The sequence below is a fragment of the Wolffia australiana genome, chromosome 19 (assembly GCF_029677425.1).
Source record: "Wolffia australiana isolate 7733 chromosome 19, ASM2967742v1".
Lineage (NCBI taxonomy): Eukaryota > Viridiplantae > Streptophyta > Magnoliopsida > Alismatales > Araceae > Wolffia > Wolffia australiana.
In genome coordinates this window covers 9,885,157-9,899,666 of record NC_135853.1, presented here as the reverse complement: position 1 = coordinate 9,899,666, position 14,510 = coordinate 9,885,157, and the positions used below count along the sequence as shown (strand labels likewise).

At 41.9% G+C, this 14,510-nt stretch overlaps 1 protein-coding gene across 1 annotated transcript; it reads left to right on the top strand.

Moving 5' to 3' along the window:
• Nucleotides 1-6,650: 6,650 nt before the first annotated feature.
• Nucleotides 6,651-12,242, top strand: CIPK1 (CBL-interacting protein kinase 1). Its single transcript, XM_078590479.1, has 13 exons — nucleotides 6,651-6,978; nucleotides 8,137-8,199; nucleotides 8,717-8,788; nucleotides 8,866-8,973; nucleotides 9,048-9,128; nucleotides 9,205-9,258; nucleotides 9,344-9,469; nucleotides 9,572-9,775; nucleotides 9,874-9,978; nucleotides 10,776-10,892; nucleotides 11,011-11,073; nucleotides 11,170-11,244; nucleotides 11,954-12,242. The coding sequence occupies exons 1-13, from the start codon at nucleotides 6,766-6,768 to the stop codon at nucleotides 12,062-12,064; spliced, it is 1,392 nt and encodes a 463-aa protein (XP_078446605.1). The 5' UTR covers nucleotides 6,651-6,765; the 3' UTR covers nucleotides 12,065-12,242.
• The last annotated feature ends 2,268 nt before the right edge of the window (nucleotides 12,243-14,510 follow it).

Here is a 14,510-nt window from a genome sequence, read left to right as displayed (position 1 = left end):
ATCCGCCAATTATCAAAGAATGCAGGGATCGTCGGTGAAGTTGCAATGGGTTGACGAAACCTCAATGCGCTCGACCTTATTATTCACGTGCACTGTCAGAACATTTGTAGAACATGATTTACTTGTTATTTAATGATATGAACAATTTCCCTATTCGCTATATATGTGGCCGTCTATGTGGTCCTCTATCACAATTGATATGTTTCTCTTCGTTTATGTTAATATCTATCTCATCAGATATGTTTGGTAGATATGTCCTCTCTACATATTCACGTCTATATCCTTATATATGTCTATCTTTATCTCAAAGTCTGTATTGATCTATGCGTATTTATGGTTCTATCCTTATCTTTACCTCTTTATATATTTCTGTTGATCTACTTCTATTTATGTCTCGGCTTCTCAGTTTCTGTTGATCTACTCAAGGGGGCTTATTTAAAATTTGTGCCTAATCATTTAAGAAAAGAATATATACATTTACCTTCAATCGTGGTCGTAATGATTGTCATAACATTTCAAACCGCTGTTTATGATGTTGCTTTTAATGTGAATGGTTTTATCGACATAGATGTGTCAATAATTCTTGTTAAAAACGTCATGAAATTTGTATGTGTTTGCTTCCTCAGGTAGCATAATTTCAAACATTTAGAAGACAATTTCATTAGGCACTAGATCAGCATTATAATGTAATTTGCTTAATTTCCTCAGGCCTGCTCAATTAATTCATTAACCAAAACGATAAACCAAACTAAACATTAAGTGCAATAACCAGAAGTCAGCATGCGAAAGTGGGGATACAACTTTAAATTCCTTCAGTTGCACAACAACATCAGTTATGGACGGCCTATCATGGGGATACATATTCGCCTTATATTATTGGGTCCACAATACTGCATACATCTCCCTGTTCCAGTTTTTTTTGAACTCTCTGAGTAATGTGGGTTCTGTCCACATCAATTGCTGGCCTTCCAATAACGAGCTCAAGCAGAACGACCCCAAAACTGTAAATATCACTTTTCTCAAACATTCTATTTGTTTGAACGCATCTGCACAAGAAAATTTAAAGTTAACAATTTACAGATTTCTTATATTTAAAGACACCTACAATTCTATAAATTTGACATTAAATTATGAAAAAAATTTAAGGTGGAAGATCATCTCCCACGCCAAGATTCTCGTGGAATGGGAAGTCGGTTGAACTGATTAACAAAAGCAAATATAATTATTGTCTAACAGAAATTGGTACTTATGAATGAACAAAAAAAATGTCTTATTAAGAATAACGTTCATATTACAAAAAAAGAAATTATTGACTAGTGGATAGCTCACTTACCTGCAGTGCGTGCGTCAGGGCCAAGAGCTCTCCGCACTCTTCAGTAAGTGCTCGTTCTTCACATACCACCTCAGCAAGATCAGAAGCAACACTCTGCATTCCTTCAACCTGGTGAAAAATTATACACGGGCCTACTAAATTTCCAATTGCTGCTTCCCAGTAAATGATGAGATTTATCTGGTGAAAAAGAAACCCTTTGGCAGAGACATAAGACTCGGAAAGCTAACGATTCAAGAACCTCAGTTGCAGATGAGAGGGCCTCTCCAATCTGATTGATAACAACCTGGGAAGGAATACTTTCTCAGATTTTTATCACAAAATTCAAGGTAGTTAAAAATTTACATTCCACTTGGGAAGTTAAATTTAGTAGAATTAAGATAGATTGAAATTGAGATAGATTGCGATATTTAGATTGTGATATCATACTTCCCAAATTGAAGATCAATCAAACCTGGAGCTCTGGTCGAATGCGCCGACGGTGCCACTGTGGCTATCAGCAGGCATGGGAGTCAGCCACTAAGAGTAATCACGATCGAAATACTCCCAATCCGGAAGCATAATCCCAGAGATTCCAAGGATACCGAAGATATAAGTGGCGATCATCTTCTTGACGGAGAAGGTCAAGAAAGCCACAACAAGAACAACCGCTCCCAACATAACCAGGCACGTCCGTAGAACATCTTCTCTGCCCACATCCTCCTGTTCTAAGAACCCTAGAACAGCAAGCGCAAATGGGCAAATGGGTATGGAAGAGCATGAATTTAGCTTGCCCATCTCCTCTTTCTCCCAGGGCACCTCTGTGGCCCGGGCGCAGGTGTTGATGACGGTGTTGCAGGTGAGGACCGTCGGCGCGACAGAGTCGAGTGGCCGCTTCAGCCGAGCGACGGCGAGAAAGAGGAAGAAAGGGTGTGGTCGCCATTGTGGCCAAAGTCCTTGATCAGCGCGAAAGCCCCTTCTCCCCGACGCCCTTTCTTCCTCCTTCTCCACCGTCTCCTTCTCCTTCACCACCCTTCTGCGCTCTCTCCTAGGTGACTCACTCCCAGGTGACTGATCGTTCCTATTTACATTCCATTTGGTCCGCCGCCACAGCCCGGGCGTGACGTGGACTCCACGTGTCTGCCAGGTGGATTCCGCTTACGTGGACGCCGCCAGAATTCCACCTGGCAGCCACGTCGAGTCCACGTCACGCCCGGGCTGCGGCGACGGACCAAATGGGCGTTTCGGGTTGTGATGCGGCGAAAAAAAAGATAGGGCTGTAACTCGAATTTTCGGAAAACTTTAGGCTGAACCGTGATATTAACCCTAACAATTATAATTTCATTGAAAAAGAATTTAGAAAATCCGAGTCCGAAAGGACTAAGCCAGAAAAAATAATAATTTTTTTGGTCATCTCACTCTCTCTCTCTCTCTCACATTTTTCCTTTCATTTTTCTATTTTTCAACGATTTGCCTAATATATTTTACCCTTTATCAGACATAATAAACAAACAAGACTAGATAGGGCAAGGGAATCTATATTTATATTAACCTATATTGAGCAGCATTCTCACTTTGAACTACGTGTGTGGCTTCGATTATTCGTCCCACTCTGATTTCACACAAATTTTACATTGAAAAAGGCACATTATTGGAGAACCCAGTTGCAAATATTCGTTATTTTGGAGGAGATTTTGGCTATCATACTATTAATGTATTAAAGGAAATTGTTGATGTTTTAATTGTTGAAAGGAAGGGGTAGATATTTACACAGAGAGAGTAATAGAAAGAGAATTTAGATATATTACGAGGGATAGATAAAAATATATATACTCAACGGGTAAACAGACACAGAGAAAGATATATCGAAAGACAGATAGATAGATTTTTTTTGAAGAAGAGAGAGATATATATATATATATTAAATAGATAGAGACAGAGATATAAATCTATAGGCTGATAGATATAAAGAGATCGAGAGATATTTAGATAGAGACAGAGATATAAATCTGTAGATAGAGATAGAGAGGCAGAGATATAAATATATGGATCGAGATAGAGAGACACAGATAGAAATAAATAAATAGATATAGATAGAGAAACTCGTAGATGGATTTATATATATATATAGAGAGAGATAGATTTATAAAGATATGTATATATAGATAGAGGGAGAAAGAGGAGACATATATTAGATTTTGAGAGATAGAGATGCATACATAAATAGATAGAGATACATATATATAGATAGATGGAGATATATTTGTGAATAGAGATAGATAGATAGAAAGATAATACAAATGTGTAGAGATAGGTTTATAGAGAATTATAATATATATATGTTTCTCTATAAACATATATGGGACGATTGAAAGAGAGAGAGATGAGAGAAAGAGAAAGAGGGTGAGAGAGGGGAGAAACGAAGAGGGAGAAAGAGAGAGAAAGAGGGCGACAGAGAGGAGAAAGAGAAATAGAGGAGAGAGAGAGAACGGAGGGAGAGAGCAAGAAGGGGAGAGAGAGAGGGCGACAGTGAGAGGGAGATAGATGAAGAGAGAGGCCGACAGAGAGAAAGAGGGGGGGACTGAGGAGAGAGAGAGAAAGAAAGAGGGTGGGAAAGAGGGGAGAGAGAGGAGAGCGAGAGAGAGAGATAGCGTGAGAGCGTTAGAGTGAGAGAGAAATAGCGTGAGCGCGTTAGATTGAAAGAGAGAGATTGCGTGAGCACGTTTGAGTGAGAGAGCGAGGAGAGCGAGAGAGAGAGATACCGTGAGCGCGTTATAGTGAGAGAGAGAGATGAGAGCGAAAGAGAGAGATTGCGTAAGAACGTTAGAGAGAGAGAGATAGAGAGATAGAGAGAAAGGTAGAGAGAGAGAGCGAGAGAGAGATAGACAGAAAGGGAGAGTGGGATAGAGAGAACGGGAGAGTGATATATAGAGAGAAAGGTAGAGAGAGAGACATAGAGAGAAACGTAGAGAGAGAGAGAGCGCGAGAGATAGATAGATATATAAAGAGAGAGAGATGAGAGCGAGAGAGCGAAAGGGAGAGAGAGAGCGAGAGAGATAGATAGATATATAGAGAGAGAGACGGAGAGAGCGAGAGAGATAGAGAGAAAGGGAGAGAGCGATAGAGAGAAAGGGACAGAGAGAGAGAGCGAGAGAGAGAGAGAGAGAAAGGGAGAGAGCGATAGAGAGAGCGAAAGAGATAGATATACAGAGAGAGAGATGGAGCGTGAGAGTAAGAGAGAGAGAGATCGCGAAACCGGGTTTCCTATTTTTTGTGGAACATGTCCTTCTCTAAACCATGTGCACCCCTCTCAGAAAACAACCCATGGGCCTTCAATACGACGTTAACTCTTCCAGTAACTCGTGAGTGATCTAAGATGTAAGATCCCCCCTCATCTTCTTTGATGAAGTCGACATTTCATTTATCTTTTACCACATTAATCTTGAAAAGAACACATAAATCATGAAAATAACGTGCCCCCCAAAACCCGTGGCCAAGAAATTTTCAATTTTTTCTCCAATTTCTTTTTTTAAATTTCAAAAAGGTGAACTTAACTCAATCAACTCTCTCTCTGGTCGGTCAACCCAATTGACTGGATCTCCACGACAGCCGCCATTAAACCCCAAATTGAACAAGTGCTCATTATTCAATGTTTAATAATTTCAGTTGGATAACAATGAGAATGAAAAATGGTTTTTTGTTAATTATGGGCAAAAATGACATGTCATCTGCCATGTCAGAGGCTTGGTTCTCTTCAAAATGCCAACAAAGCGGCTCGGCGCCGGATAAGATCAACTTAAGTGCTGACTCTTACCTGAAAAACAACTTTAATTTTCCCTGATAGCAGACGGCAGCCATGCGGGGTCCATGTGTAATTATGATATTTACCCTCAATCCACGCCTGTAAACTTTACCAAATACTACTATTTTACATTTATAAATCATGAAAATAACGCGTCCTTAAATAATGAAAATAACGCATCCTTGAATCATGAAAGTAATGTGCCCTTGAATCATGAAAACAACGTGCCCTTCAATACTAGTGGCCAAGAAAATTTCAATTTTTTCTCCAATTTTTTTTAAAATTTCAAAAGGTGAACTTAAGCCAGTCAACTCTCTCTGGCTGGTCAACCCAATTGACTGGATCTCCACGACAGCAGTCATTAAATCTCAATTTGAATAATATTCACTATTTAATGTTTAATAAATTGAAAACCCATTATCTTTGACAGGTGGCATGCCACAATTTAGAACAACTTCACTTTGACAACAATGGAAAAGAGAAATGGTATTTTGTCAATAATGGGCAAAAGTGACACATCATCTGCCACGTCAGCGGATTATCACTCTTAGAAGTGCCAACGCAGCGGCTCACCGCCGGATGAGATCAACTTATGTGTTGACTCTCAACCAAACAACAACTTTAATTTCCCTCGGTAGTAGGGGACAAACATGTGGGTCTGTCTGTAAATTACCCTCAATCCACGCCTGCAAACTCTACCGAATATGACAATTTTACATTTATAATATGTTCCTGGGCGGCGCCCAGGGCATAATTAGATTGGTCTATGTGCACAACACCTGGGTTGGCCTGCTCGGCACCGAGGGCATGAAGAGTGCAATAATCCCCTGATATATCTATAATTAGCTTCTGTGCCAGAAAAAAGCTTAGCCATGCGCAATTATTCATTTTCTTTCACAGTCATCCCATTATATTTTATCCCTATACACGTCCTAAAAAGAGAGACGATGAGATCAAGCAAGGGGGGTAATCTGCACATTATTTTAATTTATTGTAATTAATATAGATACCACCTCGGATTTCGCCACGTGTCTGGCTGGGATCAGTCCAGCTCGGACTGAGCTGGCCCGCATCATGTCATGCCGACTTTACATAAAAAAGTCCAATTATTGAGGGACCAGTTGGTTGGAAATTCGGCTCTTAAGCGATTAATTTAACCGAAAATCTAATTTTAAATTAAATTTCATCCGACGTGGCGGACGCGTGATCCACGCCGCCACGTCACCGGGAGGATGAGGAGAGGACGTGGCATTCCACGTGGAAAAATCTCCGCCACAAGTATTTCCACAAATTAAAAAAAGTAAAAAATATCTCCAACACACGGCCCCATTTTCCCTTACGTTACGCCACTTCTCTCGCGGTAGAGGAAAAAAACAAAAAATAATCCGTTATATTTTTGTCGTCGCCATAAAAAAAGGAAAAAAAAGAGAGAGAAAAAACTAGACAACGAATAACCGTTTTTTGGAGTTGGGGGGGCGGTAAGAGCACCGGCGGTGACGGGACCGCGGAGAGAGAAGAGATATAAAGGCAGAGGGAGGGAGGAGAGGGGGGAGAGGGGAGAGGAAGGCGGAGGAGAGATTCCCCGTCGCCGGCGGAGATTCCGTCACCAGCAGGCGGCGGCGCGGCGGCGGTGACGAGATTCTGCGGCGGAGGAATGCCGGAGGAGGTAGAAGCGCCGCCGGAGAGGCTAAGGAAGGAAGGGGAGGAGCAGCAGCTGAGCGGAGGGTGGAAGTACGAGCTCGGGAGAACGCTCGGCGAGGGGAATTTCGGCAAGGTCAAGTACGCGCGCCATGTCGATTCGGGAAGTGAGTACGCGATCAAGATCCTCGACAAGAAGCGGATCCTCTCGCTCAAGATTGACGGCCAGGTCAGTCCTTGATCCGACCGATCCGCCGGAATCGGATTCCAATTTCCAAGTCCAAATCGAAGTTGTTGATGTTTATGCCGGTCAATCGTAGAATAGGAGTTCTGATTCATTCAGATCGGATCGAGCTTCCTTCCTATTCGTCTGAAAATTTTTCTCGGATACAGGATGATCCGAGATCGGAGTTTTTTTGTTCTTTTTTCGACGATGACGCGGGATTTCTTGATCCGTGTTGTTTTTTTCGTCCTTTATTTCCTTGATTTCGTTAATTTTTCCGCTGTTGGTGACAAGGAGGGAGAGTAGGACGTCGAAACTGATGAAAATCATCCCGACGTTTTTAGATTCTGACTCCTTTTTAGTAGAAGACGCGGTATTTCTTTATCGGGGAAGAAATACGACGTCTGGTGTTGTTTTTTTCATCGTTTATTTCCTTGATTTCGTTTATTTTTCCGCTGTTGGTGGATAAGGAGGGAGAGTAGGACGTCGAAACTGATGAAAATATCCCAGCGTTTTTAGACTCTCATACCTGGTTAGTAGAAGACGCGGTATTTCTTTATCCGGGGGAAATACGACGTCTCGCGTCGCTTTTCAGCATTAATTTCATTGATTTCGTGTATTGTTCCGCGGTTCATGGATTTAGAGGGAGATTACGACGTTGAAAATGATGGAAATTATCCCAGCGTTTTAGACTCTAACACGTTGTTAGTGGAAGACGCGGTATTTCTTGATCCGGGAGGAAATACGACGTCTCGTGTCGTTTTTTTCGTCGTTTGTTTACTCGATTGTGTGTGTTCTTCCTCTGTTTACAGATTAAGAGATTGATTAGGACGTTAAAACCGATGAAAATCATCCCGACGTCATTCGACTCTAACATGTTGTTAGTCAAAGACGCGTTATTTCTTGTTCGGGAAGTAAATACGACGTCTCGCGTCGTTTTTTTTCATCGTTTGTTTACTCGATTTAGCGTGTTCTTCCTCTGTTTACAGATTAAGAGAGAGATTAGGACATTAAAACTGATGAAAATCATCCCAACGTCGTTCGACTCTAATACGTTGTTTGTCAAAGACGCGTTATTTCTGGATCGGGGAGGAACTACGATCTCTCCTATCGTTTTTTTCATCGTTTATTTACTCGTTTAGCGTGTTCTTCCTTTGTTGGCAGATCAAGAGGGAGATCAGGACGTTGAAACTGATGAACCATCCCAACGTTGTTAGACTCCATGAGGTATTTTTCTCCTTGATTCCCCTCTTCTTACGACTTTAATCTTTCCTTGTGCAATGAAAACTCCAAAATCGTACCCTACGATCTTAGAGTTTCGTTGGGTCCTCATGTTGTACAGTGTCTACCCACCTCCCATTTTCTGGATTCTCTCCTTCTCTATGGAGGACAAGTACAAAAGACTTCTGGGCCCCCTCCAGCTATCTCATGAGATTTTGGAGTTGTTGGGATAAAAGACTGCCCAATCCTGTACTGACACGTCGAAGCCACTTGCATTGTTCCTGTTTGCTGTCTTCTTTTATTATTTTTCTCCTCACATCCGAATTTTCTAGAAAGGTATGATTGGTGGCCATCTAGATAGAGGGGATAATTGAAACACCCTTTAACTTCTTCTGGATGTGGGGGGATAAACTGCCGAGGATTTATTTTATTTGCTCATACGCATTTTATGTTTCCTTGTTTTTATCTGCCAAAGTCTCTGTTTCTGATCGGAGATGACGACATCTCACCGTCTCTTCTGCAGGTTTCCGCAAACAGGAGTAAGATCTACATGGTGCTCGAGTACGTTAACGGTGGGGAGCTCTTTGATAAAATTGTAAGAATTTTTTTATTATTATTATTAAAAAAACAGGGAAAGAATCCTGATTCTCTGTTTGTGGTCGAAAAACACAGGCGTCGAAAGGGAAAATTCCAGAGCCAGAAGGGAGAAGGCTTTTCCAGCAGCTAATCGACGGCGTCTCTTACTGTCATGCCAAAGGCGTCTATCATCGTGATCTGAAGGTTAATTCTAAACCCTAATGCTGGGTTGGCCTGACAACTTAACTTAGGTTAATAAAAATATGAATTTCTTGCAGCCGGAGAACATTCTCGTCGATTGCAAGGGGAACATAAAGATTTCAGATTTCGGGCTCAGCGCCTTAACCCAGCATCTGGGGGTACTCATTCTTAACAAATCTCGCTAATCAAACTCGAATATCAACGAAAAATCATCACGATTAAGAAATTCTCCAGAATGACGGACTTCTTCACACAACATGCGGAAGCCCCAACTACATCGCGCCGGAGGTGAATGCCAAGACTGATCTGATCATCAAAACGGACATCTCTCTTCCCTTATTTTCTCACATTTTGGTGATTTTTTCTGTCTCAGATTCTTGCCAACAGAGGCTACGATGGCGCCACGTCTGACGTCTGGTCGTGCGGGGTGATCTTGTACGTGATTCTCACAGGCCATCTCCCATTCGACGACAGGAATCTCGCCGTTCTCTACCAGAAGGTACGAAGAAATCGAGAGATCTTCAGCTTTGATTTTGTTTATTGAATAGTGGAGAAATCAAAGCTGAAGTTTTTTTTTTCTTTTCTTTTTCTGGTTTGGAAGATCTTCAAGGGCCAAACCCATATTCCGAAATGGTTATCTCCCGGTGCGAAGAAGCTGATCAGGAGAATTCTCGATCCAAACCCTAGAACGAGGCCGACGATGGATGATATCAAAGCTGATGAGTGGTTCAAGGAGGGGTACGTTCCGGTGGTGCCCGAGGAGGAGGATTCTCATTTCGATTATGATGAATTCTCTCTCAAGGAGGTTGATTCTCGCTACCCAATTTGAAAAAAATTAAGAGATTGCGAGTTTGATTTTTATTTTTTGATTTTGATTTTGTTGGATTTTGTTGGATTTTGTAGGCGGCTGCAATTGGCATGAGGGAGAGAGTCCCGTCGTTCATAAACGCGTTTGTTCTGATTGGGATGTCCTCGTCGCTAGATCTCTCTGGGCTCTTCGAGAAAGAGGTATCTCTCTCTCTTCTCCTTCTCTCTCTCGCTTTCTCTTTCTTACCTCTCTCGAATCTATTTTCTTTATATGTTATCACTCTTCTATTTTGCTCTTCTCTATGTCGTCTCCTGTCTCTTGTCTATTTCGCTATTCTTTCACTTTTCTCTCACTTCTCCCTCTACTTTCTCGTCTCTCACTTCTATTTCGCCCTTCTCTCTCTTTTCTTCTCTCGCTTCTATTTCGCCCTTCTCTCTCTTTTCTTCTCTCACTTCTATTTCGCCCTTCTCTCTCTTTTCTTCTCTCTCTTCAATTTCGCCCTTCTCTCTCTTCTCTCACTTCTACTCTCTTACTTCTATTTCGCCCTTCTCTCTCTTCTCTAACTTCTATTTCGCCCTTCTCTCTCTTTTCTTCTCTCTCTTCAATTTCGCCCTTCTCTCTCTTCTCTCACTTCTACTCTCTTACTTCTATTTCGCCCTTCTCTCTCTTCTCTAACTTCTATTTCACCCTTTTCTATCTTCTCTCACTTCTCTCCTCCAACGTCTATTTCACCCTTCTCTCTCTTCTTGCACTTCTCTTCTTCACCTTCATTTCACCCTTCTCTCTCTTCTCTGTCTTATCTTTCTTCTATTTTGTCTTTATCTCTCTTCTATTTCGCCCTTCTCTCACTTCTATCTCCTCTCTTCTCTTACTTCTGTCTTTAATTTCTCTGTCTCACTTCTATCTTGTCTCCGCCTCAATTCTCCTCTCTCTCTCTCTCTCCGCCTCAATTCGCCTCAATCGGAGGGGACATGACGAAGAGGATTCCTAATGGCAGGAAGTGTCAGAGAGGAAGATCAGATTCACGTCGAGTTATTCTTCGAAATGTGTTCTGGAGAAGATCGATAACATCGTCACGGGAATGGGTTTTCAAGTGGTCCGGCGACATGGCAAGGTACGAGGCAGAAATGCCCAAAATTATTTATTTTTTTCTTTTTTTCTTTTTTGTCACTTCCGATATTGCAGCGGCTTGATCTCCTTCTTATTCTTTTTTTTTTCAATCTTCCCCCCAGCTAAAAATTACTCAACCTGGTAAGGGTCCTAAGAGCGAGGGGCAATTATCAGTTGCAGCTGAGGTATTATCCCCTTTCTCCTTTCTTTTTCTTCGCTATTTTTCGCTCTCTATGAAGAGATTCATCTGCTCACTCCTTTTTTATTTCTCCATGATACAGGTTTTCGAGCTCAGTCCTTCTCTCTACGTTGTAGAGCTCAGAAAATCAGTCGGCGAGTCTTCCCCCTACCGACAGGTTATTTTCTATCATCATTATAGTTTACTTGTTCATTATATTTATTATTATTATTATCATCTTATTATTATTATTATCATCACTCTCATTACCATTACCGTCATCATCACGATCATTATTTCTATTGTTAATAATTTTACCATTATCTCTATCATCAGCATTATTTTTAATATTGTTAATATTACTATTATCTGTAATATTCTTCCTCCTCCGATTTATTATCTTTATTGTCAGTACTATTTCGGCTCGTTTCATCACTGTATATTATTATTCATTGTCATCCTTTTACCCATTCATTATGATTCTTAGTATTTCCATCATTTTATTAATTATTATTACCAATACCATCTTCATTTATTATCATTATCATTATTATTACCGTTATCGCCATCAACACCACCATTAATACAATTTAATTAATATTACCATTATCTATATTATTCTTCCACTCTTGTTAATTTTTCTATAACTGCTCTGTTAAACGCTGTAAACATCATCAATATTCATTATCATCTTTATCCATTTCATTGTGATTATGATTATCTCCATAATTTTATTAATTATTGCTACCAATATCATCATCATCGTCGTCGTCATCGTCATCATCGTCATCGTCATCATCATCATCATCATCGTCATCATCGTCATCATCATCGTCATCATCGTCATCGTCATCATTGTCATCATCGTCATCATCTATTGGATGCAGCTTTGCGCGAGGCTGGCGGAGGAATTGGGCGAGTGCAAAGGTCAGGCTGAGATCTCGGGCTTTGGATCGTCTGGCTGCCCCGCCATCGGCGATGTGGTTTCAGATGATTAAATGGACGGATAACTTGACTCCCCGCCATTGTTCCCTCCCTTGTTCATTCTTCCATGTTCTTCTCCGTGTTATAGAGATTGAGAGAGAGAGAGAGAGGGCCAGTCTCCGGCCGCCTGTTCAATATACATTCATTCATTAGTAAGAACAGAGTGGGGAGGATAAACCTTCCATGTCTCTACTCTCTAGTCTCCACTCTCCAGTCTCTCTCCCTCCCTCCCTCTCTCCATCTCTCTCTACTGTCTCCCTATTCCTCCCTCCTCCACTCTCTCTCACTCTCTCCCCCTCCCTCATCTCTCAATCTCTCTACTATCTCTCTATCCCTCCCTCCCTCACTCACTCTATCTCCCTCTTTCTCTCTCTCTCCATCTCTCTACTATCTCTCTATCCCTCCCTCACTCTCTCTCTCCCTCTTTCTCTCTCTCTACTCTCTCTCTCCATCTCTCTACTATCTATCCCTCCCTCCCTCACTCTCTCTCTCTCCCTCTTTCTCTCTTTCTACTCTCTCCATCTCTCTACTATCCTTCTATCCCTCCCTCCCTCACTCTCTCTCTCTCCCTCTTTCTCTCTTTCTACTCTCTCCATCTCTCTACTACCCTTCTCTCCCTCCCTCCCTCGCTCTCTCTCTCTCTACTCTCTCCCCCTCCCTCTCTCTTCTACCTCTCTATCCCTCCCTCCCTCAAATTCTCTCTACTCTCTCCACCATCTCCCTACTCTTTTATCTGTCTCTCCATCTCTCTCTCTACTCTCTTCTCCATCTCCCTACTATTTTCTCTGTCTCTCCCCTCTCTTTCTCTCTACTCCCTCCTCCATCTCCCTACTCTTTTCTATGTCTCTCCTTCTCTCTCTTCTCTACTCTCTTCTCCACCTCCGCACACTTCTCCGTCCCTCCCTCTCTCTCTCTCTACTCTCTCCATCTCCCTACTCTTTTCTCTGTCTCTCCCTCTCTCTCTCTACTTTCTTCTCTGTCTCTCCCTCCCTCTCCCTCTCTCTACTCTTCGCTGTCTCTCCCTCCTTCTCCCTCCCTCTCTCTACTCTTCTCCGTCTCTCACTCCTGCTCCCTTCCTCTCTCTCTCTCTCTCTCTCTCTCTCTCTCTCTCTCTCTCTCTCTCTCTCTCTCTCTCTCTCTCTCTCTCTCTCTCTCTCTCTCTCTCTCTCTCTCTCTCTCCCTCTCCCTCTCTCTCCCTCTCTCTCTCTCTCTCTGTCTCCCTCTCCCTCTCTCTCCCTCTCCCTCTCTGTCTCCTTCCCTCTCTTTCTACTCTCTCCCTCCCTTTCTATCTCTATCTTCCTTCCTCTTTCTCTACTCTCTCCTCCGTCTCTTTATTCTCTCTCCTCTCTCCTCCATCTCTTTACTCTCTCTCTCTCACTCCCGTCTTTACTCTCTCCTCCATCTCTCTACTCCCTCTCTCTCTCTCTGTAGAAACCCAACCCGACAAAAAATCTATGGACATCCGTGGCCAGTTAAACTATATGGACGTGTTCTTCCAGCCACGGGCTGCCATGTGGCAAGCCTAAAAATCACACCTCAATGAAGAAGAAAAAAATGAGGGCCCCGGTTGGTGACATGAGTTAAAATAATAGTATGATATCACATGTGGATCTTGAGGTGAGTGGGAGATTTTGGACTGATGAAAAAAAGGCCCAACGTTTCTCATGAGCAATGATGTCATAGAGATGAAACAAAGTAAGTCTGATCTTCAGGATTTTATGATTAGGATAGACTGTTATTAAAAATTATCACTCTATGGTCAAAGATTAGGAAAATTCTCTTGCTTTTAGGACAGTGACTTGGAAGGGCAGAACACCAGAGAAATATAGCAGCAAAGTAAAATCAACAAAGAGGGATCACAAATATAATTCAACAAAGCAGATGAGAAATAACACCCTGAGCTATGCATAAGATCTTACTCCGCCATAAGAGAAGTTAACCTAACAAAGAGGGATCAGACTCACAAAAAGAAGTAACCATCTGAAAATTCCTTGTTCTCAGGCTCTTAATGGGACAACTGAAACATCCTTATTTCTTCCTGAAAGCATGCTTATCCTGCTTCTAGACCCCGCAGAAGAGAAAAAATTAACATTACTTGAATCCTCCTTTCTTCCTATTGAAGTCCTGATAATGAAAGATTCATAAGTGAAGGATAGCAACACAAAAACTTACTGCTCCACATTCTTTGCACAGATTAAAAATGAGGGAAAGATTACATATAAAACAAAACCCTTGTCTTATGGGATTAAAGACTGTGTCGGCATGTCACATGCCAAAACAACCTTTCCCTTTCATCCCATGAAGAACATATGGGTTCATCTCATCTAGGATTGGAGGATGGATGAGGAATCATCATTCGCTTTGTCATCTGTTTCATCCCAATCTGTCATCCGTCATTGTCCTCTCCTTTGGACAGATGACTGGATGAAGTCATTTCCATCGTTAGTCATTAGTTTTCAG

Bases quoted from the DNA above. Each gene is read 5' to 3' on its own strand.
- CIPK1 (XM_078590479.1), top strand. From the start codon at position 6,766: ATGCCGGAGGAGGTAGAAGCGCCGCCGGAGAGGCTAAGGAAGGAAGGG. The intron at 11,074-11,169 runs GTATTATCCCCT...TCCATGATACAG, and splicing joins AATTATCAGTTGCAGCTGAG to GTTTTCGAGCTCAGTCCTTC. The intron at 11,245-11,953 runs GTTATTTTCTAT...TATTGGATGCAG, and splicing joins AGTCTTCCCCCTACCGACAG to CTTTGCGCGAGGCTGGCGGA.